Source organism: Epinephelus fuscoguttatus, linkage group LG20, assembly GCF_011397635.1.
Source record: "Epinephelus fuscoguttatus linkage group LG20, E.fuscoguttatus.final_Chr_v1".
In the NCBI taxonomy this organism is placed as follows: domain Eukaryota; kingdom Metazoa; phylum Chordata; class Actinopteri; order Perciformes; family Serranidae; genus Epinephelus; species Epinephelus fuscoguttatus.
Window position 1 is genome coordinate 34,187,125 of NC_064771.1, and position 24,158 is coordinate 34,211,282.

General features: G+C 42.9%; 1 protein-coding gene and 1 non-coding gene across 2 annotated transcripts; one reads left to right on the top strand and one right to left on the bottom strand.

Moving 5' to 3' along the window:
* Positions 1 to 222: 222 nt before the first annotated feature.
* LOC125881196 (protein FAM13C-like) lies at positions 223 to 18,208 on the bottom strand. The gene is made up of 11 exons (XM_049564244.1): positions 17,360 to 18,208; positions 11,933 to 12,257; positions 11,344 to 11,485; positions 11,074 to 11,155; positions 10,847 to 10,910; positions 10,640 to 10,760; positions 9,088 to 9,171; positions 8,204 to 8,299; positions 7,851 to 8,062; positions 7,331 to 7,432; positions 223 to 4,180 (listed from the first exon to the last, which is right to left on the bottom strand). The coding sequence occupies exons 1-11, from the start codon at positions 17,571 to 17,573 to the stop codon at positions 4,057 to 4,059; spliced, it is 1,566 nt and encodes a 521-aa protein (XP_049420201.1). The 5' UTR covers positions 17,574 to 18,208; the 3' UTR covers positions 223 to 4,056.
* Positions 18,209 to 23,522: 5,314 nt separating this feature from the next.
* LOC125881379 (U6 spliceosomal RNA) lies at positions 23,523 to 23,630 on the top strand. Its single transcript, XR_007448233.1, has one exon. It is a non-coding gene; the product is annotated as a U6 spliceosomal RNA (small nuclear RNA).
* Positions 23,631 to 24,158: the final 528 nt, after the last annotated feature.

Below are 24,158 nucleotides of genomic sequence, written 5' to 3' on the forward strand. Positions count from 1 at the left end.
ATTTTGAAACTGTAAAAGGTTTAAATGAACAATTAGTCTTGCTTAAAATATTAAAGAAAATGTCATCTTTAACATTTTGTCTTTTGGAAATCAGTTCATCTTTTACTTGCTGAGTTTTTCACAGTAAACCAAACTTTGCCCAGGGGTGCCCAAACGTCTGCATGTAACTTTATAGTAATTGTTCTTATTCTAAGTATTACAATAAAAATGACAACATTCTGTTGATAGCAAAAATATTTATTTTAAACTCGTCTGTATAGAAATTTGTCGAGCAAACCAGAACAGCACAACAACAGGAGACGTTTTAATCATCACAGCATGAAGTCAGGCATGATAAGGTCATAACATCAACGCTGATGTGTCATGAAAGTTCGGGACAGAAAACCGTCGTAAGATTTTACCTCAGTGGGAAATGTTTGAGACACATTTTACCACCGACATCAAGGATACACAAAATATTTCACCTCTGTCACATATATCCAGGTGTTTGTTGTCTGGTGGCTAAACTCAACCCTCTCTACTTGACATTAGGTTTCTTTAGTTTTCCCAATATTTTGTGATGAAAATGCAGCATTTTCTTTTCTTCTCAGGTAGGATGTCGGGTTGATGGGTGAGCATACGAAGCTCGGGATTTAATCTGGGTTTATACTGGACGGTAGGGGTTAACAAGAGTCCTGCTGTATCTACTGCATAGGTTTTGATTTACAGTCGAGCACCAGATTTCACCTCCGCAACACGAGACGCATGTGTTCTACATGATGTGTTATATTCCCCACAGTAACATGTTTACATTCTGTCACTGACTTCATGATAAAGAGACAGAAGGTTTTCACATCTGGGACCCGGCTTGGTTCTGTGTTCACTTGACCCCAAAGTCCAGTTCGTTTGATTAGTGTGAACACTGTGTACTGTACCTGGGCACAGCACGCCAATCAGACTCAAGTCCACTTGAAAAGGTGACGTTGAGTTCTGTTCATGTGTATCCTGGTACAGTACACATTAGGTGTGAATACCAACTGTACCAAAACACAGAGCTGCACTGCTATTGAATGTGACTACAAGTCATTTTAACAGTTTCAATTTAATACTGTTGCCTTTATATGACAGCAGTCATATTCACGAATCAATCGCATCGTATCTAATATGAAAACGCCTGTAACACAGGAGGCTTTCACATCAGGGACCCAGAGCAAGATCTGAGTACACCTGACCCCAACATCCAGTTGTTTTTAATTAGTGTGAACACTGTCAGTGTGCTGACCTGTGTCAATTGGTACATGTGTACTATGGTACGGTTCGCATCAGGTGTGAAAACCAACCGTAGTACACCTGAAACACGTAGAGTTGCAAAGACATATCTCAGCACCGTTGGCTCCCTTGAAATCTGTACATGCAGCACTCGCCCATCTCATCCTCTGAACTGCACGGCCATGGGTGGTACAGTAGGAAGGTAGCCGAGAAGGTCGTTCTTGACCTTGTCTCCATAATATAAACTGTAGTAGGCTATAATGTGAAGGTTGACTCCATTGTTCGGGCTCGGGATTGGTGTGCTTTTCTACACTGTAGCAGCAACATCAACAAGTATGACGTAGATGATGACGCACGATTTCTCTGTGTTACCATGGAGACGAGCGTCAGCTTGCATTTAACAAAATGTCTGCAGTATGATCACTGTTTGACGTTTGTTTTAAAAAGGAGAAAACTACTGAATCTAACTTCCTTCCTGTCATCTTCACTCTCAACAAGCTCCATCACAAACATGACAACACAAGCAGCCAATCACAGTTCGTGCAGCCCTGACAGTGCATCAGCCACATTGAAGGCGACGATATAACTTCTGAAATGTCATACGTAGCTGCCGTAGGTGCGATGTAACCTCTTCAGTCTCAAAGAAATAGCTCACCTGCCTGTTCACCAACACCAGCACTGATCTTTATCAACGGACCGTATTGCATATTAAACATGAGACTTTGGATAAAAATAATTTCCCTTTTTCAACATAAAGTGCTATGATATATATATACCAATGCATTCATCTCTCCAAAGCATTATTTTCCAACATATGTTGACATACACAAGACTAACAATAAGTTGTACATTGCATCTTTGTCCCAAACGTTTCTAGTCCAAACACACGTTTTAGTTTAACCTCATCAGCTCCTTCAGAGGCAAAGTCTGAATGGTGTTTAATGTTGTTGAGAGGAAGCCAAACTCTCTTCTTCATCTTGCAAACCCCTGGTGACAGATTAAAGTGCTCTCAGTTCGATACACACACATTTAGTCCCGTATAAAAAAAATAGTTTGGTCCGTTAACTCAAACAAGATGGAGGGAACGCATGTCTGCAGTTAATTTTACCTCTGGAATCGTCTTCATCATTGCAGACTGGAATAAATGCAGTTGTACAATATTCAGACTTGATGCAGGTAAATAAATACTGTAGGATGCTGGTAGGTAAGTTTCCACTGACAGAATGGCAGACAGATCTCTTTTTATACCTTATACAACTTTTCTGGAGTAACGTTATTTATAGATTTTACAGTTTGGAGAGGAAGTAGTGAGAAGTCTGTTATTGTCCAAAACTCACAAATGTAACGTTACAGAAAAAAATTAAAGTTTCCTCCAACTTGTGAGCGTCCTTTACAACATAAAGGTGTAATCCATCTGAATGTGAAAATGCTACCTTAACATGCTAAATGTGTTATCCTAATATGCTAACATTAGGTTAGGCACAACTCTCTGTGACAATGTAGAACTTAATGCTAATGTGTGTTGTTCAAATGGAACTCGTGAGCTCGTGTTTATGACATGGGTACTCGTGTACATAAAGTCATGAACTCGGAGCTCTCAGAAAATGTATCTGAAAGTTTTGAATACCACGGTGAACATGACACTAACTGAACGCAGCAATAGCATTACCTGGTGTATGCTACCACGGTAACCAGGTTACAACATCTTAAACCTTTCATGCTAACATTAAAGTTACTATGCTAATGTCATGGTAGCATATTAGCATGTAAACATTTCCTTATCAACACCCAACATGCTTACAGTTGTCACATTAGCAGAGCAATGGTATGTTAGCATTAGTTCTGCGTACAGCTGAGTCATGCTGAGTTGTGTCTAAGCTAACATTGGACTGTTAAAATAGAAATGTGTACATGTTAAAACCGTATGTTAGTGTAAATGTAACATGATAGCACAACATCAAGATAAATCTATGAAACATTTAGGATGTAGCATTTCCTGCTGCATGCTAACGTGATAACTGCGACCACATTACAATGTTTCATGCTGACCCGCTAAAGTTAGAGTCAATGTCATGGAAATATATTACACGATGGTAGCATGTTAGCGTGTAATCATTTCATTATTAAGGTCCAACATACATGATCATTATCATGGTATGTTGGCTATGTTCTACATACAGCTGTGTCATGTTATGTTCCTTTGTTAGCACAACACATTTAGCATAGTCATGTTGAGTTGTGGCTAAGCTAACATTGGACTGAAACATTTAGCATGTTAACATTAAATATGGTGGTTAACGTCCGCAAGACTAACATTAAGATGTTTCCGTGACACATTTAGTATGTCACGGTAGCATGCTAGGAGCTAGGCTAGCTGTTTCCAGGATTTATGCTACGCTTAACTAACCAGCCGTGGCTTTAGTTTCACATTTACTGTACTGACATGAGAGTGGCATCAATTTAAACAGATAAATGGATTCCCAAAATGTTGAACTATTCTTTTAAATCAACATATTCCTTGATGGATGTGACAAATTATAATGGCTTCGAATCTAAATCAGAACACTGAATAATGAGGTCAAAGATGATCAAACTATAACCAACTGATGTCATTTCTTGAGCTATGCAGCTAACATAGCTGAAATAGGCTGTATTTAAATAATGGCAAGGAAAAAGTGTGGCCTCAGCCAAAACACAATCCTTTCACCACTTCCTCTTCTCTGAACAGAAGCACATAAAAAGACCTTTTCTGCTCTCAGATAATCACATTAAAAGTTTTCAAGTGTTTTGGGGAGCTTCAGTTTCCTCTCACATGGTTTTAGGGACTTCCTGTTTGCTTAGAAGGACTTCCAGAAGACGGAGTTTCGCCTTGAGCTGTTTGTATTCCTGGTATTCCTCCTTCATTGGAGTACGATCCTCTTTTTGACAGATTCTGTCAATAAAACGTAAGAGTATCAGTGAAACTGCAGAGGAGTTAAAACAAACAAAAATTGCTGTATCACTGACTTAAATAGAAAGAAAAAAAGCAACGGGCCTAGTATAGATCCTTGTGGCACTCCAAAGAAGCTTTCTGACATGACACCATCAACAACGACAAACTGTTCTCTGTCAAATATGTATAACTAACAAAATATTTAAGAACAACATACTGAATTTTATATCTTTGAATGTTAGAGATAAAAATGTTATTATCAATGTAAGTCTAAAAATGCAACATCCAAGTAAGGCTGAGGTGGCAAAAACCCTGAGTGTGTTCAACTCAGCATGTTTTATTGTGAATTCAGCTCATTTGTGACTGAATGAATGTGCTATGTCTTCTTTTAAAAGTCACATATCACCGCTTTAAGGATTCTTGATTTACAAGAGAAGAAAAAAGGCATTTCTCTTTTACAACTACAGATTTCGTATAATGTTTACATAAAAAAAACACACAATTATGGTACTATCCAACTCATTTATATATATCCCTAAAATATCTTAGTATAATAGTAATAGTAATATCTGTCATTTGTATTTACAATTTTAATGTGCAAATGTAGTGGAGCAGAAGTACAAATAAGGTATTGTAAATATGAAGAACTTTAACTTTAATTGAATATTTTGGAAACTGACCCTTCGCTAAGTCCTGCCCCAAGACACAGACTGGCAAATAATAACGTAACATCGGTCCGACAACAAAATAGCTGTGCTCCATTGACTAATGCAGTCGCTTCAGATTTCCTTCATTTTCAGGCTGGTTTTGTGGCTGTTGTGCCTGGAGCTCGTCGTGTATTTGTTGTTACCTGGAAAAAGATATACGTTTCTTCCCTGTTCCAAAACCAAAATCAAACCCTGAAAAGTGTAGGGTTAGCTAGCTAGCTACTGAAGATATAGCCTACTGAATGTATACACATGCTGCTTTTGCTTTTTACTGATGATAACAGTGAAACAAAGACCGACCCTGCTGTACAGGAACCAGTAAGGGGAAGTAGGGAAGTTTTGCTGATATGCTGTAGCCTATACAGTGGTGGAAAAAAGTTTTCGGACACCCTTAAAATTTTACACAATCTCAAATATTATCATGAAATATTTGTGGAAAAATCTTTTTTGTGTTTCAAAAGGTGTGGCTGCATTAGACAGATACAAACAAATACAAATTATATTTTTTTTGTTTATTGTTTACAACAAAAACTAACAAAACTAAATTCTTGACAGTTTCAATATGTCAGTTCTCAACATTGTTGGTATCAAAGTCAACAAATAACAGAGAATGTGTTCAAAACTGAACAAAAAATAAATAAACCATCACATCATCAAATTAATATTTAGTAGTCCTGCCATTGGCACGTAGTAGAGCTCTAATCCTGGCTGGCATGTTCCCCACGAGCCTTTCACACTGTTGAGGGGTAATCTTGTCCCATTCTTCTTGAATTACTGCTTTTAATTCTTCTAAATTCTTTGGTTTATGCTTTGAAACAGACCTTTTGATAATCCACCACAGATTTTCAATGGGGCTCATGTCCGGGGATTGAGCTGGCCACTCTAAGACCTGGATACTGTGCTCCTGCAGCCAAGTTCTACTGGCCTTGGATGTGTGGCAAGGGGCATTATCTTGTTGAAACATCCAGTTTTTACCTTGACGGAACAGTGCACGCGCAGAAGGGAGCATGTGGGTTTCGAGAATGGTACAATACTTGGTAGAGTTCAATGTGCCATCACAGACAGTGAGATGACCAACACCAGCAGCACTCATGCATCCCCAAAACCATGATACTGCCTCCACCATGCTTGACAGTAGGTACTGTACATGCTGGAGATAATGCTTCGCCTGGCCTTCTGCACTCACATTAGTAGGAGGAAGATAAAGCTGGAAACTGGACTCATCTGACCACAAAATCTTCTTCCAATTCCTGGCTGTCCAGTTCTCGTGTGCCTGGACCCAACGACGCTGGGCTAACCTCTGTCTCTCATTGATCAGGGGCTTCTTGATAGCCTTGTAGGACCTTAAGCCATGATCTAAAAGTCGGCCATGTACAGTGCGGGTGGAACACTGGACACCAGTTTGGTTTGACCACTGCTGCTGAAGCTCCTGTGATGTCATTCGGCGGTTTTGCTTGCACATGCGGATCAGGATGCGGTCATTTCTTGCTGAAGAAACCCATGGACGCCCAGATCTTGATTTGTCTTCCAAGCTGTTGGTTCGTCCGTATTTCTGCAGAGTGTATCCAACTGCTGAAGGACTGCATCTGCACTTCCTGGCTATCTGGCGGCAGCTGTACCCTTCCTGGCTGAGAATCTTTATCTTCAGGCGTGTTTCCTGCGTTAGGTTCCTTGTTTTAGCCATTTTTGTGTCTGAAGAACTTTCAGATGTGCTGGCTTTATGTAGACACGAAGCTTGGTAACAGAAATTGTGTCTTTTAATAAAAAGAAGGACCTTCATCACTGGTACCAAAATGACCCAATACTCAAAATTTCTTATGTATTTTTATGGAACCAATCAATTTTAAGTTTTTAATGGCTTTTTTTAGGATTTATTTAGTATTTTGGCTGTGACTGTACTAAAAGAAATTGCACTTGAAGACCTAAGAGTGATTCTTAATGCAATATTTCACAAATACATGGGGTGTCCGAAAACTTTTTTCCACCACTGTAGTTCGGCTTTAGCTTCTAACTATCTTTGTCTTTTTAACCTGTTGTTGCTGCTGAGTCAGTTTGACATCCTGGATATATCCTTCAAACACAGACTGTAGACCCCTCTGTCTGCTTCTCTCTGGAATCACTCTTTCATTTGTCCAAATAAATGATCATATTTCTTCAGGGAGTGCAGTTAGTTACAGTGCGGGCTCCATGATTACTCTGACAGCTTGTCGGACCATCATAAAGGGGCGGTACTTAATGAAAGGTCAAATATGGAGGGATTCAGCTCCTTCTGTTTCAGATGTAAATGACAGTTATCATACTGCATTTATCAGACAACTTGTCTATCAGGTAGCTCTGCAAATTCTGATCATTATAGATTAAGCTATCCAACAATAAATACATTTGTTAAAGCTGGCTCCACCCTGAGTCAGTTTGAGGACGCCCTGTTTGAGTCATCTCTCACCTTCCAGTCTGGCGGTAAAACTCGTCTTCAAACTCTCTCAGAACTTTACGTCTCGTCTTCTTCTCTGCCCTTGTTTCCCGCAGACACTGCAGCAGTTGAGACCTGGTTCGGTTTGAGCACAGAGCAAAGAGGTTAATGTCGGAAGAGAAGGAGAAACCACCAAGACCGATGCTGCACACATAAAGACCAAGCTAAACCCTGATTCGTTTCCCAGACTCTGATGAAAATGTTTTACTGTGAAGCAGCTGCGTAAAAATCTCTGGATCAGCAAACCTCTGAATCTCCGTCCACAGAGAGCTGAAGTGAAACCAGAACCTCCAGTGTTGTAATGTCACTCTGACATCTCTCCATTTAATGCATGTAAAGGTCCTGTTTGTGCATGTGTGTGTGTATTTCAGGCCTGTGTGTGTATGTATATGACAACGCAGTGAAAACATTGAATTTCCCCCTTGGGGATTAATAAAATTAAAAAATTAAAAAACATTAAATTAATAAAATTAAATTAAACAAACATACAGACCTGGATGCTTCGTGCAGGTTGGCCATGGTGAGAGCAGGTTGTTGATGGACGGCTTTCACCTCGTCTAATGGGGACACGAAGGCCGGGTCACTGTCCCTGTCACTGTCCTCCTCGCCGGCAGCAGGTCGTGCCGCTCTGCGAGGAGGCGGGACGGGAAGTTCTTCGACTGTCGAGGAGCTCATTGAGTCTTCATCAGAACCATCTTCTTCTTCCTGAATTATCAGAGATAATTATATCCTCAGGAAGTGTAAGTCACACTGAATGTAATGTTAGCTTGTTACCAGTGTGATGATGATTGAACAGTGAAAATGTGTGTGTGTGTGTGTGTGTGTGTGTGTGTGTGTGTTTCTCACTATAGTGGGGATAGTCGGGCTGGCACACAGTAAACGTTTGATCATCTGGTATCTGTCGTACAGAGGCTTCACCAGGTTCTTCTCCTGTTTACCTCCCTGAGAGAGAGAGAGAGAGAGAGACAGACAGACAGACAGACAGACAGACAGACAGGTGTTACCATAGCAACATCTCAGTGGCTGTAGATGAATCTGAGGGGCAGTAAACTGTAGCAGTACTGTTAAAGTCCTGCAGAACCACTGATGCTTGGAAAAAAAGGGTCAAAAGGTGTCGACCCATTAAATTTATTTCACTTTCATTATGCTCCATTAAATCCTTATATTTGCCCTCTGATCTCTGGACAGCTTTTATAATTCCATGTGTTTCAAATTTGCATTTAATTAAATCATATAAAACATACTCATAATTCATATTTTTTGGACATATGACCATATCTTTGTTGTTTATATTTTTTCTGCTGTGCATGTTCGATATTACTCAAGGGAGTAACAGAGCATTTCACTGCACAATGTAACTTACTAACTAGCTACCAAGTTAACTAACTAACTAATTGCACAACAAACGACACAAAAAGTACCAAACTACCTAGCGTAAAACTAACTAATCAACTATCTATCTATCTAACTGGCCTGAGGTGTAGACAGACACACAGGTGGTGTGATATAATATTTCTTTGACATTTTTCCCTGCAGAGGTGCTTTAAAAACAGAAATCCTTCACATATATTATTTTGTCTTATTTTGTTCAACGATCTTTCTGAGAAGCAGAAACAATATTCTCTTTATATTTCCACATTATAAGGAGCATTCGCTCTTCAGTCCTCCTCTACATCAGCTTTGTATTTCCTGTTCCTGTACAGTTTATTGAAGAGCTGGTGACGACTCACCGGCCGCCCGTGTACACTCTCAAAGTAGAGCAGACATTTCTGCAGAGTGATCTTCTCCAACACCATCTGAGCCTGCGTCATCTCCTGCACACGGGGAATAAAACAGGGCAAACATTAAACAGGGTCTGGGGAGGATGCATGTCAACGTGCTCTGCCTTTCAGTGCGTGTCACTGTCCATACTGTGACAGTTGTACTTGATTCATGCTGTGAGGATTGAACATGTGCAGCTCTGGTTTGTTCTAGATGAGATTAAAGTAAATACTTTTGTTAACACATCTGTTATGTGTACTTCTATTACACATTTTTATTATGTTAGAATCAGCACAACATAACTTGAAGATAATTTAAGATTGGTTTATCCTGATGGAATTGTTTGTGCCTAAAACTGCTCAATATAATGAGAAATACACTCATCGCCCACTTTATTAGGTACACCTGTTCAACTGCTCGTTAATACAAATAGTTAATCAGCCAATCACGTGGCAGCAGCTCATTAACATTTAGTCATGTAGACATGGTGAAGACGAGCTGCTGAAGTTCAAACGGAGCATCAGAATGATGAAGAAAGGTGATTGAAGTGACTTTGAACGTGGCATGGTTGTTGGTGCCAGACGGGCTGCTCTGAGTATTTACTGGGATTTTCAGCACAACCATCTCTAGGGTTTACAGAGGATGGTCCCAAAAAGAGAAAATATCCAGTGAGCCAAAATGCCTTGTTGATGCCAGAGGTCAGAGGAGAATGGCCAGACTGGTTCAAGATGATAGAAAGGCAACAGGAAGTCAAATAAGCACTGGTTCCAACCAAGGTGTGCAGAAGAGCATCTCTGAAGCAACAACACCTTGTCCAACCTTGAAGCAGATGGGCTACAGCAGCAGAAGACCACACCAGGTGCCACTCCTGTCAGCTAACAACAGGAAACTGAGGCTACAATTCACACGGGTTTTCTCACCAAAACTGGACAATAGAAGATTGGAAAAACCACATTCAGATGGAAGCATGGATCCATCCCGCCTTGTATCAACGCTTCAGGCTGCTGCTGGTGGTGGTGTAATGGTGTGGGGGAGATTTTCTTAGTACCAACTGAGCATGGTTTAAACACCACAGCCTACCTGAGTATTGTTGCTGAGCGTGTCCATCCCTTTATGACCACAGTGTACCCATCTTCTGATGGCTACTTCCAGCAGGATAACGCACCATGTCACAAAACTCACATCATCTCAAACATGACAATGAGTTCACTGTACTCCAATGGCCTCCACAGTCACCAGATCTCAATCTCAATGTGATGTCATCATATCAATATGGACCAAAATCTCTGAGGAGTGTTTCCAGCACCTTGTTGAATCAGTGACACCAAGAATTAAAAAAGGGGTCCAACCTGGTACTAGCAAGGTGTCCCTAATAAAGTGGCCGGTGAGGGTAAATACATACTGCACTCACAACTCTCAGTTGTCGACCTCAGTGTGTGAAGTCATATAAGTGCAGCAAAGCAGAATAAAACACAGCAGGAACAAATGAATGTGGTGAGGATGAATTTTGGATTCTGTGACCTTCATGTTGTCTGGCAGGCCCAGAGCCTGTCTCTTCTCTCTCAGCCGTCTGAACAGAGACTCCACCGTCTCCTCCAGTGTGGGTTTGTGGTCCGGCGCTCCCTGCTGGCCGGAGCCGTACCTGCAAGACACATTGACACTGATGGATCTGACCTGAGGACCACACTGAGTCCATGTGCAGTGGGTGTGTTGGTGTGTGGGTGTTACCTGCAGGTGTTTCCTGGACCGTCTGGCTCCTTCGACTCAAACACCGACTGTCTGAGCCTCATCTCTGCAGAGGACACACCGTCACACATTAAATATTGTGTTAATCTGGGACCTAAAGTTCCTCTGAAGCTTTAAAGAGTGGAGGATTCAATCAGCAAACAATGTTAGTTTTCTTTTTTAACTAATCTGGAAACAAAGACATGAACACATCAGGCTGACAGTTTTACCTTTGAGCTGTTTGCGAGCCTTCGCCAGTTCCCCCATCACTCGGATCATCTCTGGGTTGGAGTATTTATCGTTGTGGGACGGCTGAGGGGAGGAACAGAGACACACACCATCAACGTCATTATTACAGAACAGGATGACAGACATCCAGCCTGAAAACTTGAAGCGTTAACTTCTAGTAGTTACTGTGCTCTGAGTTTGTAATCTGTTTTAAGAACCCCACTGGATCCTTAGATTATGAATTATGGAGTCCTGGTCCCTGCTGTGTTTACCTTGTAGTTCATCTCCTGCTCAAACTGATCCTCAAACCTGCGGACCTTCTTCTTCAGCATCTGAATCTGTCTGGTGAGGAACGGGATGGAGGAGGGACACTCCGGGTCCTCCGAGCCCTCGGCCCGGTCCCGACCCCGACACCTGGACACAAACACAAACAGTTTAGAATCACATCAGTGTTATCGAGACATGATGATGGAGGAAGAAGAACTGGATGGATTATATGAGATGCAGACAGACAGATGGAGCGGCTCTCTCTATTTAAAATACTTTAATACCATCATGTAACAGGATGTTTGTGGAGCTGAACTGAGACAAATCGTCGGATTTTCTTTAAAATGTTTCCTCAAATAGAAATCGGTCCTCCGTCACTCAAAAACAAGGAACATAAAAGCTTCTGAATCATTTAAAACACGAAAAACATGCTTGATAACCTGGAACTTTGCTAAACCTCCACCATCCTCTTAGACGGGCTTAAAATACAGTACACGGCCAAAAGTATGTGGACACTTGAATATTGGTGCTAATTGTAAAGGCTAAACATGGCATTAAACTACACATGAGACCGGTCAGTGCGGACAGACTCACTGTATGTACTGCTGGCTGCAGGGCGGTGACGGTGCGGTGTCGGGGTCAGAGTTGAACCTCAGGCTGTGGCTGAGGCTGGAGCAGCGGGGGGAGGGCAGAGGGCTGGGGCCACCCGCCAGGAGCTGGAGGAGAGCCCCACATCCTCCCTCGCCTCCCCCTCCTCCCCCCTCACCTCCAGGGCTGCTCCTCTGCGGGGAGTAGGGGGAGTGGTGAGGGCTGGGGGGCAGAACTCCATCGGGGGTCAGGGGCTGCTGGCCAGGGTGGATGGTGGTAAACGGCTGATGTCTGGGAGACTGTGGAGGTCTGGTCACTACTGTCAGCAGCTCTAAAGAGACACGCAGTGTGTAATCAGATTTAGGCAACATTTTAAGGATTTAGCATTTATATGCAATATGTAAACATTTGTCAACAGTGAACTTCTCCAATAAAAACACATTTTAAAGAATTACCTTAAGGATCTCTAGAACCACCTCAATTACCTCAAGAATCTCTTCAGTGACAAGAACAACCTCATGGGTCTCAAAAATCAGCTGAACGACCAACACAACTTCTTCATTGTCCACTAGAACGATCTAAAAACAACCTCCAACAAGTGATCAACAGAGCAACCTTAAGGATCTCTAGAACCACTTCACTGATCTTAAGAACCTCCCAATTAACTAGAACCCCCTCAACAATCCTTAGAACTTCTTCAGTGACCTCTAGACCCATCTAAACGACCAGTAGAAGCTCCTCATTGACCAGCAGAACCACCGGAGGGTCCTCTACAACCTCCTCAGTGATCACTGAAACAACTTCATGGATCTCTAGATCTAGATGAGCTCAAAAACCCTCTCGTTGACTAGAACCACCTAAATGATCTCTAAACCATCCTCAGTGATTACTATAACCATCTAAAGGGTCCTCTATAACCTCCTCAGCAATCACTAGTGAGCTAATAAGCTCAAGAACCTCTTTATTGACTAGAACCACCAATGAGACCTTTAAGGATCTCTAGAACCACCTCAATGAGCTCAAGAACCTCATTATTGACTAGAACCACACATGGGAGAACTAGAACCTCCTCATTTACCACTAGAACCACCTGAGGGTCCTCTGCAACCTGGTTTGTGATCACTAACAAACTTAAGGATCTCTAGAAACACCTATTTGACAAGAACTCCCTCAAAAATCCATAGAAGTTCCTCAGTGATCTCTAGAGCCACTGAAAGGACCAGTAGAACTTCTGCATTGACCAGGGGAGCCACTTGAGAGTCCTCTACAATCTCCTGAGTGATCACTGAAATAACTTCATGGATTTCTACATCCACCCCAATGAGCTCAAAACCCCTCTCACTGACCACCTAAAAGGATCCCTAGAACATCCTCAGCAACCAACAGAACCACCTGAAGGTCCTCTACAATCTCCTCAGTGATCACCAGAACAACTTTAAGGATCACTAAAACCACCTCAATGAGCTTATGAACCCTCTAGTTGACTAGAACCACCTAAAGGATCCCTACAATGTCCCCACCTTAAGGATCTCAAGAACCACCTAAAGGACCAGTAGAACGTCCTCACAGACCACTAGCACCACCTAACTGTCCTCTACAACCTCCTCAATGGTCACTAGAACAACCCTAAAGGTCTCTATAACCACCACAATTACTCCAAGAACATCCTCGCTGACTAGAACCACCACTTCTAGAAAGTTCTCAGGGACTCCTAAAACCTACTCAAAATATCACCACAACTTCATCATTGACGAGCAGAAGCACCAAAAGGACCTCTAGAGCACCCTCAATGATCCCTAGATCACCCTTAATAATCCCTAGAACACCCTCAGTGATTCCTAGAGCACCCTCAGTGATCCCTAGAGCACCCTTAATTATCCCTAGAACACCCTCAATGATCCCTAGAACACCCTCAATGATCCCTAGAGCACCCTTAATGATCCCTAGAGCACCCTCAGTGATCCCTAGAACACCCTCAGTGAGCCCCAGATCACCTTCAATGATCCCTAGAACACCCTCAATGATCCCTAGAGCACCCTCAATGATCCCTAGAGCACCCTTAATGATCCCTAGAGCACCCTCAGTGATCCCTAGAACACCCTCAGTGATCCCTAGAACACCCTTAATGATCCCTAGAACACCCTCAGTGAGCCCTAGAACACCCTCAATGATCCCTAGATCATCCTCAATGATCCCTAGAGCACCCTCAATGATCCCTAGAACACCCTCAGTGATCCCTAGAACACCCTCAGTGATCCCTAGAAAACCCTCAGTGATCCCTAGAGCACCCTCAGTGATTCCTAGAGCACCCTCAACGATCCCTAGACACCCTCAGTGATCCCTAGAACACCCTCAGTGATCCCTAGAAAACCCTCAGTGATCCCTAGAGCACCCTCAATGATCCCTAGAGCACCCTCAATGATCCCTAGAACAACCTCAGTGATCCCTAGAACACTCTCAGTGATCCCTAGAACACTCTCAGTGATCGCTAGAGCGCCCTCAATGATCCCTAGAACACTCTCAGTGATCGCTAGAGCGCCCTCAATGATCCCTAGAACACCCTCAATGATCCCTAGAGCACCCTCAATGATCCCTAGAGCACCCTCAGTGATCCCTAGAGCACCCTTAATGATCCCTAGAGCACCCTCAGTGATCCCTAGAGCACCCTCAATGATCCCTAGAACACCCTTAATGATCCCTAGAACACCCTCAGTGAGCCCTAGAACACCCTCAATGATCCCTAGATCATCCTCAATGATCCCTAGAGCACCCTCAATGATCCCTAGAACACCCTCAGTGATCCCTAGAACACCCTCAGTGATCCCTAGAGCACCCTCAATGATCCCTAGAACACCCACAGTGATCCCTAGAACACCCTCAATGATCCCTAGAGCACCCTCAATGATCCCTAGAGCACCCTCAATGATCCCTAGAGCACCCTCAATGATCCCTAGAGCACCCTCAATGATCCCTAGAACAACCTCAGTGATCCCTAGAACACTCTCAGTGATCGCTAGAGCGCCCTCAATGATCCCTAGAACACCCTCAATGATCCCTAGAACACCCTCAGTGATCCCTAGAACACCCTCAGTGATCCCTAGAGCACCCTCAGTGATCCCTAGAACACCCTCAATGATCCCTAGAACACCCACAGTGATCCCTAGAACACCCTCAGTGATCCCTAGAACACCCACAGTGATCCCTAGAACACCCTCAGTGATCCCTAGAACAACCTTAATGATCCCTAGAGCACCCTCAGTGATCCCTAGAACACCCACAGTGATCCCTAGAACACCCTCAGTGATCCCTAGAACACCCTCAATGATCCCTAGAGCACCCTCAATGATCCCTAGAACACCCTCAATGATCCCTAGAGCACTCTCAGTGATCCCTAGAACACCTTCAATGATCCCTAGAGCACCCTCAATGATCCCTAGAACACCCACAGTGATCCCTAGAACACCCTCAGTGATCCCTAGAACACCCTCAATGATCCCTAGAGCACCCTCAGTGATCCCTAGAACACCCTCAATGATCCCTAGAGCACCCTCAATGATCCCTAGAACACCCTCAATGATCCCTAGAACACCCACAGTGATCCCTAGAACACCCTCAGTGATCCCTAGAACACCCTCAATGATCCCTAGAGCACCCTCAGTGATCCCTAGAGCACCCTCAGTGATCCCTAGAACACCCTCAATGATCCCTAGAGCACCCTCAATGATCCCTAGAACACCCGCAGTGATCCCTAGAACACCCTCAGTGATCCCTAGAACACCCTCAATGATCCCTAGAGCACCCTCAGTGATCCCTAGAACACCCTCAATGATCCCTAGAGCACCCTCAGTGATCCCTAGAACACCCACAGTGATCCCTAGAACACCCACAGTGATCCCTAGAACACCCTCAGTGATCCCTAGAGCACCCTCAGTGATCCCTAGAACACCCTCAGTGATCCCTAGAACACCCTCAATGATCCCTAGAGCACCCTCAATGATCCCTAGAACACCCTCAATGATCCCTAGAGCACCCTCAGTGATCCCTAGAACACCCACAGTGATCCCTAGAACACCCTCAATGATCCCTAGAGCACCCTCAGTGATCCCTAGAACACCCTCAATGATCCCTAGAACACCCACAGTGATCCCTAGAACACCCTCAGTGATCCCTAGAACACCCTCAATGATCCCTAGAGCACCCTCAGTGATCCCTAGAACACCCTCAGTGATCCCTAGAACACCCACAGTGATCCCTAGAACACCCTCAGTGATCCCTAGAACACCCACAGTGATCCCTAGAGCACCCTCAATGATCCCTAGAACACCCACAGTGATCCCTAGAACACCCTCAGTGATCCCTAGAGCACCCTCAATGATCCCTAGAACAACCTCAGTGATCCCTAGAACACCCTCAATGATCCCTAGAACACCCACAGTGATCCCTAGAACACCCTCAGTGATCCCTAGAGCACCCTCAATGATCCCTAGAACACCCTCAGTGATCCCTAGAACACCCTCAATGATCCCTAGAACACCCTCAGTGATCCCTAGAGCACCCTCAGTGATCCCTAGAACACCCTCAATGATCCCTAGAACACCCTCAATGATCCCTAGAACACCCACAGTGATCCCTAGAACAACCTTAATGCTCTCTAGAACGTCCCAAAGGCTCACCAAAACCTACTATATTGCCACCTAAAACTCTTCTACAATCACCTCAAGGACGAACACTATATATGTGTACACACATATACACACACACACACACACACACGTGTACATATACACATATATGAAAAACAACCACAGTGATGAAAGAGACCTGAGTAAAAGCAGGCAGTCAGTGAGTGTGTCTCATGTGCTGCAGAGTGTTTTACTTCTGTATGCCGTACTATAAATAGCAGCAGCACACACACAGACGTGGAGCTCGGCTGGTGGCGTGCTGTGCAGAATAAGCAGTCTCACCAGAAACACCGGTGATCATGTTTCTGTACCATATGGAGTGTATTTACTGTGCAGGATGACGAGAACATGTCAGTGTGCGAATCCACAGCTTTTTATCTCAGATAACATGCAACCTGCACGACTCATGACACATCTGTTTGTGAATGAAAACATATTTGAGTTCGTGAGGAACACAAGTGCAAAGAATTGTTCTTTAAATACAGAAATCTAGAAACTGTTTTTACCTGCAGTAGTACGTCCCAACAACTGGAAATGGTACGCTGATGTGACCGAGTGGTGGGACACTGTGAACTATTAACTTACTACCAGTAGTATTTCTACTACTACCTTCAGTCACACTTCATAGTGACCACACCGCTGACAGTCGGGGCTGCTTTGTTAAAGTCACAGATGTTTTGTTTCAGGGTCTAGAAGACAGAATTATTGGACAAACAGACAGGCGGACAGACAGACAGACAGGTGTATGTACCTGGGGGGCTGTTTTCATCAGCGGGGACGCTGTGGCAGAGAGCCAGCGTCTTCCCATCTTTCCCTCCAAGCTCCACTGACCCACAGGGGCTCTTCTGCTCCTTGCTGCCCAGGGCAGGGGGGCTCTCCTCTGGGGACGGACCCAGCGAGGTGCCCCCCTCCACCTCCAGTGCCTGAAGCTTCAGCAGGGAACTCTGCAGGCAGAAGCAGAACATGCCAGACACGTTGATCCAGAGATTAACCTGGTCCCAGGAGGAGGCTGTAATACAGAAGGTAGTCCAGTTAGTGTGTCGGTGCCGCTCTGAATCACTGAGTCCAGATATTAGCCAGATCCCAGCCTCTGACACACCACATGAGGAGGAGTAGGACAGATTTTCTGAATAGCCAGTTTGTTAGGATAGACAGTGAAAGGGGAGGCTTGCTGTTCAGGATGTAGTCTGTCCCCACAGTCCAAAAGATGAGACAGTTAATCGCCTATCCATGAAATAGTCAGGTATCATCCACTGAAACAAACCACGGTGCCTCCCCTCTTGTCCAGCTCTTCCAGAGATTAGTCTGTGACGCTCCACATGCAAGTGAGCAGCCCAAAAATCCTTTCTATTCCTTTGGTCTTTTCTCTGGTTCTCGTCTCTCCAGTGATTAGCCAGTGCCAGTGCCTGCAGAACGTACTGTACGAATTCACCTCATCCTTTCTTTCTCCTGTTGTATGCAGCATGTGACAGTCCAGGAATTAGGAGGACATGACTGAGCTGAGAGGTTTTGAATTTTCATCCCCACGTCCTGCACGTTCACTGATGATGATGATGATGATGATGCTGATGCTGTGCTGGTATCCCCCTCCCCTCTCTCTCTCTTTGGATTACTCATCCTCAGGCTGGTGAGGGAGGGAGGATGGAGGGAGGATGGAGGGGTGGGGGAGGAGGGGAGGTGACGTTTGTTCACCCGACTCCCGCTCTGAGAGAGGAGAGAGACATATGGGAAACATGAGGATGCCTCTCGCTTCCTGATCGTGAGGTTTTTCCCGCATCAGTGGGGGATGGGCTTGTTGCTGACATCACTGTGTGTGTGTGTGTGTGTGGGTGTCTCATTCATAAAAAAGGGAGTAGGAGGAGGAGGCAGCTACACCCATTAACATCCACTGTGTGTGTAGGAAGTGTTTGTACAGACAGGAAAATCAGTGTCAAACATACGAGAAAATATGTTTTTCATCAGCTGCCACAGGGTTTGATGTGGTTCAGTCAGAGGTGTGAAAGGACGACTCCACATGTCTGCATGGTCTCTGGTGCTTTGAGGTCGTGGAAACTTTCTCTACTAATAGATTTTCATTAGTATGAAGGATTTGTCTTGTACAAGGAGAACACAACGCTGCACGATGTGTTCAACCAGACCGACAACTGACAGACACACGGATCCACAGTTTCTGTGTCAAGTGCTCAATAATATCTCAAGCTGCTTCAGCAAAACTAAAACCCTCCATTCAGAGAAGGAAAAACTCTCCAGAGATGTTAAACCCAGTTCAGACCTAAGATTCACCACAGCTACTGTCAACGCTCTGTTCTGCATCGTAGTAAAAATAAGCCGGTTGACAGGAAGTGACCACGATGAGACGGTGAACAGTGACGGTGAACCCCTACATCAAATACATCTCACACTGGAAGAGATACTTGGACGACATATTCTTCATTTGGACAGGTTCAGAAACAATGCTGCTAGAGTTTTACAGTTTCATTAACTCCAAGAATCAACATCTTCAATTCACATTGTCATCTGACCATAACAAAAAGAACTTCTTGGACATTTTGGTCATCAAAGGAAACAATAATCTCAACACGGACCTGTACCGTAAACCCACAGACAGAAACTCTTTATTACACGTTGACTCTTACCATCCTACTGTCCTTAAAAAAATATTCCACTCTCCCAATTTAATCGCATCAGACGGATTTGCAGTTCTGATGAAAGCTTCCTAACACAAACAAAAGAACTTGAAAGACGATTCAAACAAAGGGGCTTTAAGACGACCTGGATCCACAATGCCTCTTCACGTTTTTCTAATGTATCACAAACTGAATGTCTGACCTGTACGAGACCCAAAAGAACGGACAATGGAGTCATATGTGCCATTCAGTACTCACCTGTATCCAAAGACACCGAAAAGACTATTAAAAAACACTGGCACATTGTGGAAATGGACCCTATGCTTAAGAACTGTGTTTCTAAACCCCCTCGAATAGCACACAAATGGGGGACATAAACACTTTGCTACTTAAAAGGGAATTATTCTGGATATATATGTTAGGCACTTTAGCTCCTTTTTATCTGTTTTCATCTATAATCTGAGTGAAGTGTAAGGCGTTTCTATTTCCCTGACTAAAAGTTTACATAAGGGCCGCCTCTTATAGGTAGTACAGTATGAAGGCTTTAAGCCTGAGTCCTTGATTGTGAGTACTTCTACTTTGGGGTATGTGTAAAATATGTAAATTGTATATATATATATTTTGGATAATATGCCTCTATATTTTCTATGCAAGTATGGACTTTTTTGGGCTATTATGTATTCGCTGGTTTTGTACTATATGATGTGAACTTTCATATTTATGTAGGGTGACGTTTTTTTTTACATATATGTGTACTTTAGATATGTGTGTACTCAAGGTCACTCTTCATGTTTATGCTGGACTACTGTATTTATATGAATACATCTTTGTCTGTATTTTTTCATTTTTTTATATGTCTGGTTTACACACAGCAGTGATTTATCTCACTGATCACGGTGGGTATTTAAAGATGGCGTTTCTGGTTGTATCTTATTACAAGTCTGAGGAAGAGCCTGCTTTGCTTGAAACATCACTTGACAGAAAATAAATGGATTAATGGGAGCTCTATCAGTGTGTGGATCATCTTTTCCTTTTTTGATGCACGATGAGACGGCGTATCATCTCTAGTCAACAACTCTCTGTGCTTCTGATCTGTAACGTTGACAGGAAGTGACCGCCGTGAGACGGCGTATCATCTCTAGTCAACAACTCTCTGTGCTTCTGATCTGTAACGTCGACAGGAAGTGACCACCGTGAGATGGCGTATCATCTCTAGTCAACAACTCTCTGTGCTTCTGATCTGTAACGTCGACAGGAAGTGACCACCGTGAGACGGCGTATCATCTCTAGTCAACAACTCTCTGTGCTTCTGATCTGTAACGTCGACAGGAAGTGACCACCGTGAGACGGCGTATCATCTCTTGTCAACAACTCTCTGTGCTTCTGATCTGTAACGTCGACAGGAAGTGACCACCGTGAGACGGCGTATCATCTCTTGTCAACAACTCTCTGTGCTTCTGATCTGTAACGTTGACAGGAAGTGACCACCGTGAGACGGCGTATCATCTCTTGTCAACAACTCTCTGTGCTTCTGATCTGTAACGTTGACAGGAAGTGACCACCGTGAGACGGCGTATCATCTCTAGTCAACAACTCTCTGTGCTTCTGATCTGTAACGCTGACAGGAAGTGACCACCATGAGACGGCGTATCATCTCTAGTCAACAACTCTCTGTGCTTCTGATCTGTAACGTTGACAGGAAGTGACCACCATGAGACGGCGTATCATCTCTAGTCAACAACTCTCTGTGTTTCTGATCTGTAACGTTGACAGGAAGTGACAATGAGCAAAGGGACACCTGTCCACCTGTTACAGACGGGGGTGGATGGATGAGACAAAGGGACATGGGAAATGGTTCATCTTTAACTTCATGTCTTTTGGAGATCAGGTCATCTTCTACTGATACTCACAGTAAACACATTTTTGATCAGGGGTTCCCAAACTTTTGCATGTCACTGTATTTTGGTACCAGTTGCTACTTTTGTACTTGATTAAAACTTTGATGTCTGAATGTTCATGCCTACTAAATGTCTCTTTTTTTTTAGAGCTGCACTGGAGCAAATCAAATCAGGCTTTAACTGTCATATCACCAAACACTCAACAGTAATGCAGGTAAAAGGAAACAGTGTTTACAGGGACGTTTTTTTACATTAAAGTAATAAATAATAAAACAATAAAATGGACATCTATAAAATACAAAAACAAAACTTTAATCTGGGTTTCCAAATCATCGGTAGTTTAATGGTTCACTGGATGGATGAGCCAGGCTAAACAGAAAATGAGTTGAGTGTATTTACCGCTGCTTCAGGTGTATTTAATGTGAGCCGAAATTCTCAGTATAACTCCTAGATTTTCAAAAAAGCCCAAAGCTGTTTTGAAGAATAGTTAAGATTTACCTAAAAGCAAAATATTGTTAAATTGACGTCATAACTAAAGCAGGATCTGCTTTTGGCAGCGGTTTGGGGATTGCCTCACCAGACTCCTTTTTAGAAATCATGTCAATTAATGTACAATTGTCTATTGGAGACTAATTATTGTCTTTCTACAATGACTTTGACATTTTTCCCGAACCATTTAGATATTTGATTAAAATCGGCATACAAATGATCCTCCAAGAAAGACATCTTTTAAACAAATAACACATTTTTTTGCGTTGTCCGCTGGCAGTTTATCACGTCAGGTGCATGACCAACAAGCCAAGCAGAGGAAATACGTAATTTTAATTAAATTTACTGCTGCCTATGGTGTACGGTATATGTGCCGAATTACTCAGTACAACATCTAGATTTAGAAAAAGTCTGTTTGACATGCTGACAAAGTTTGGAAATTTGCCGAACAGCAAAAGAACTTTAAATAAATGTAGCCTAATGCTTTTAAATACAAATCAAAAGCAAGAATTTCGCTCCAAAACAACAGCTCTATTATATGCAGAAACTTAACAGACAATGTTAAACCTTAACTTTCCGATAATTTATTTATTCCGTTTGTATTGGACTTTATTCAGTCACTGCATCGGCGATATTATGTAAGCAGGGTCTGCCTGTGGCTGCAGTTTGGGGAACGACACGCCAGACTCCCTTTAGATATCATATGAATTTCCGTATACCTTCTTTATGGGCAACTAAAACATCTTTCAAAAACAGCTTTTTGAAATTTTCCTAAGCATTTCAGTCTTTGGATAAATTCGGCACAGAAATAAACATTTAAACAAGACATCTTTTTTAAAATAACTTAGAATTTCAATTAGTTGAGACTCCTTCTCAGTAACGTTAAATGCATGACAGCAAAGCCAAACGGAAAATATGTAAGTTTAATCAGATTTAGTGCTGCCTATTGTGTACGGCACGTGTGCCGAATTACTCAGTACAACCTCTGGATTTAGAAAAAGTCAGTTTTACATTCTGACAAAGTTTGAAAATTTGCTGAAAAGCAAAACAACATTGTTAGAATTTTAAGTGTAAACCGGGTTAAACATTTGCTGTTAAACATCTACATGCTACAGGGAGCTGTTGTTTTGGAGATTAATTCTTCTTCAACAAAGTTACTTGAAACGCTTCAATATATTTATTAGAAATATTTAAGTTTTTAGTCAAATCAACCAAATCAACACTCACGTGCAGCAGCGCCATCACATCCCTGCACGCAGCGGTCACACACTGACACCTGGCGCTCAGTCTGCGGAACTACAAGTTAATCTGAAAGCAAAAGGAAGTTTGGTTTCACTTCCTGTCTTCAGGAAAACGTGTGTGTGACGTTCAGGGTAGATTATTATACAGACAGATATAAATATGTATAAAGAGAAAATCTTCTGTTTTTGTGATATCAATATTTTCATAAAAAAGGCTTTTTTTGGTATAACTTTCTTCTTTTGTTTTGTTTATTTCTGTTCTTTTTCCTAATTTGGTTATTTAACGACTGTATTTTTTATATGTCTTGTTTCATGTGTTTGTGTATATTATCTCCCCCCAGATAAGATAGGATAAGATTTTCTCCTCGCCTTGCAACTCCTGACGTAACAGCAGCTCTGCAAAGAAGTCCCACAATCCCTCTCAGCTCTGGACCAGGACCCAGAACCAGGACCTGGGTCAGAGAGAGGGTGGAGGGGGTCACTGAGTCCAGTAATATATGCAACACATTTGTTCATCAGCTGTCAGGCTTCACTCTGGTGCTCTGTTCTGTCTTTTAAAACCTTCATGTCCTGTCAGAGTCTCTCTGAGCTGAAACCCTGGCACAGACTCCACATGGACTGACCCACTTCATGTAGGAGACAGGAGACACCTACTCAGTGTGTTACAATCTATAACACATGTACTAAACTGGGAACGATACAGAGAAGATTAGCATGGCCCCTGGCGCAAGGATGACACGCACAATCGTGAAGCGTTCTCACTTTTCATAAAAATATGATTATTATTATTATTTGATTTTAGTGATGTTTGTGTTTTGGTAAAACAGCGCCCCCGCCAGATTATCATTGACAGTTCAGGCGGAGAGCAGTACTGCAGCTGCAGCATGGGAGACAGAAGATTCATCTATCCATGAAAAACTGAACAAAAACCCACAAACTGATGAAAAAGTCAGATGAAGTTGTGTGAGACGAAGTGCTGAGACACCACGACAACTGTAAAAACACAGTGTTGTGTCAAATTGCTGTATTTTAAAGAGAATTTAACTCTCACCACACTGCATTTCCTTTCTGTCTAATAAAATCTCTGCTGAGAGGCGGCCTGAATACCTGGATAGAATTAAAGTAATACTTTAACACGTTCTCTTTGGCGAGTTATGTGATTGCTGAATTACAGGAAAGGCTCGGACAGATTCAGAAATGATATGAATTTAATGTCATCCCCACATTTGGTTGGTAATTAGAGTCGCATTGTTATTTTGCTTGTTTTTTGAATGGCCTGGACGTCCACTGAAATG

Excerpts from the sequence above, each read along its gene's own strand:
- LOC125881196 (XM_049564244.1), bottom strand. The coding sequence starts at position 17,573 with ATGTTCTGCTTCTGCCTGCAGAGTTCCCTGCTGAAGCTTCAGGCACTG. Across the intron at positions 12,258-17,359 it reads TGATGAAAACAGCCCCCCAG|AGCTGCTGACAGTAGTGACC; the intron begins GTACATACACCT and ends GTGTCTCTTTAG. Across the intron at positions 10,911-11,073 it reads GGCTCGCAAACAGCTCAAAG|AGATGAGGCTCAGACAGTCG; the intron begins GTAAAACTGTCA and ends TGTCCTCTGCAG.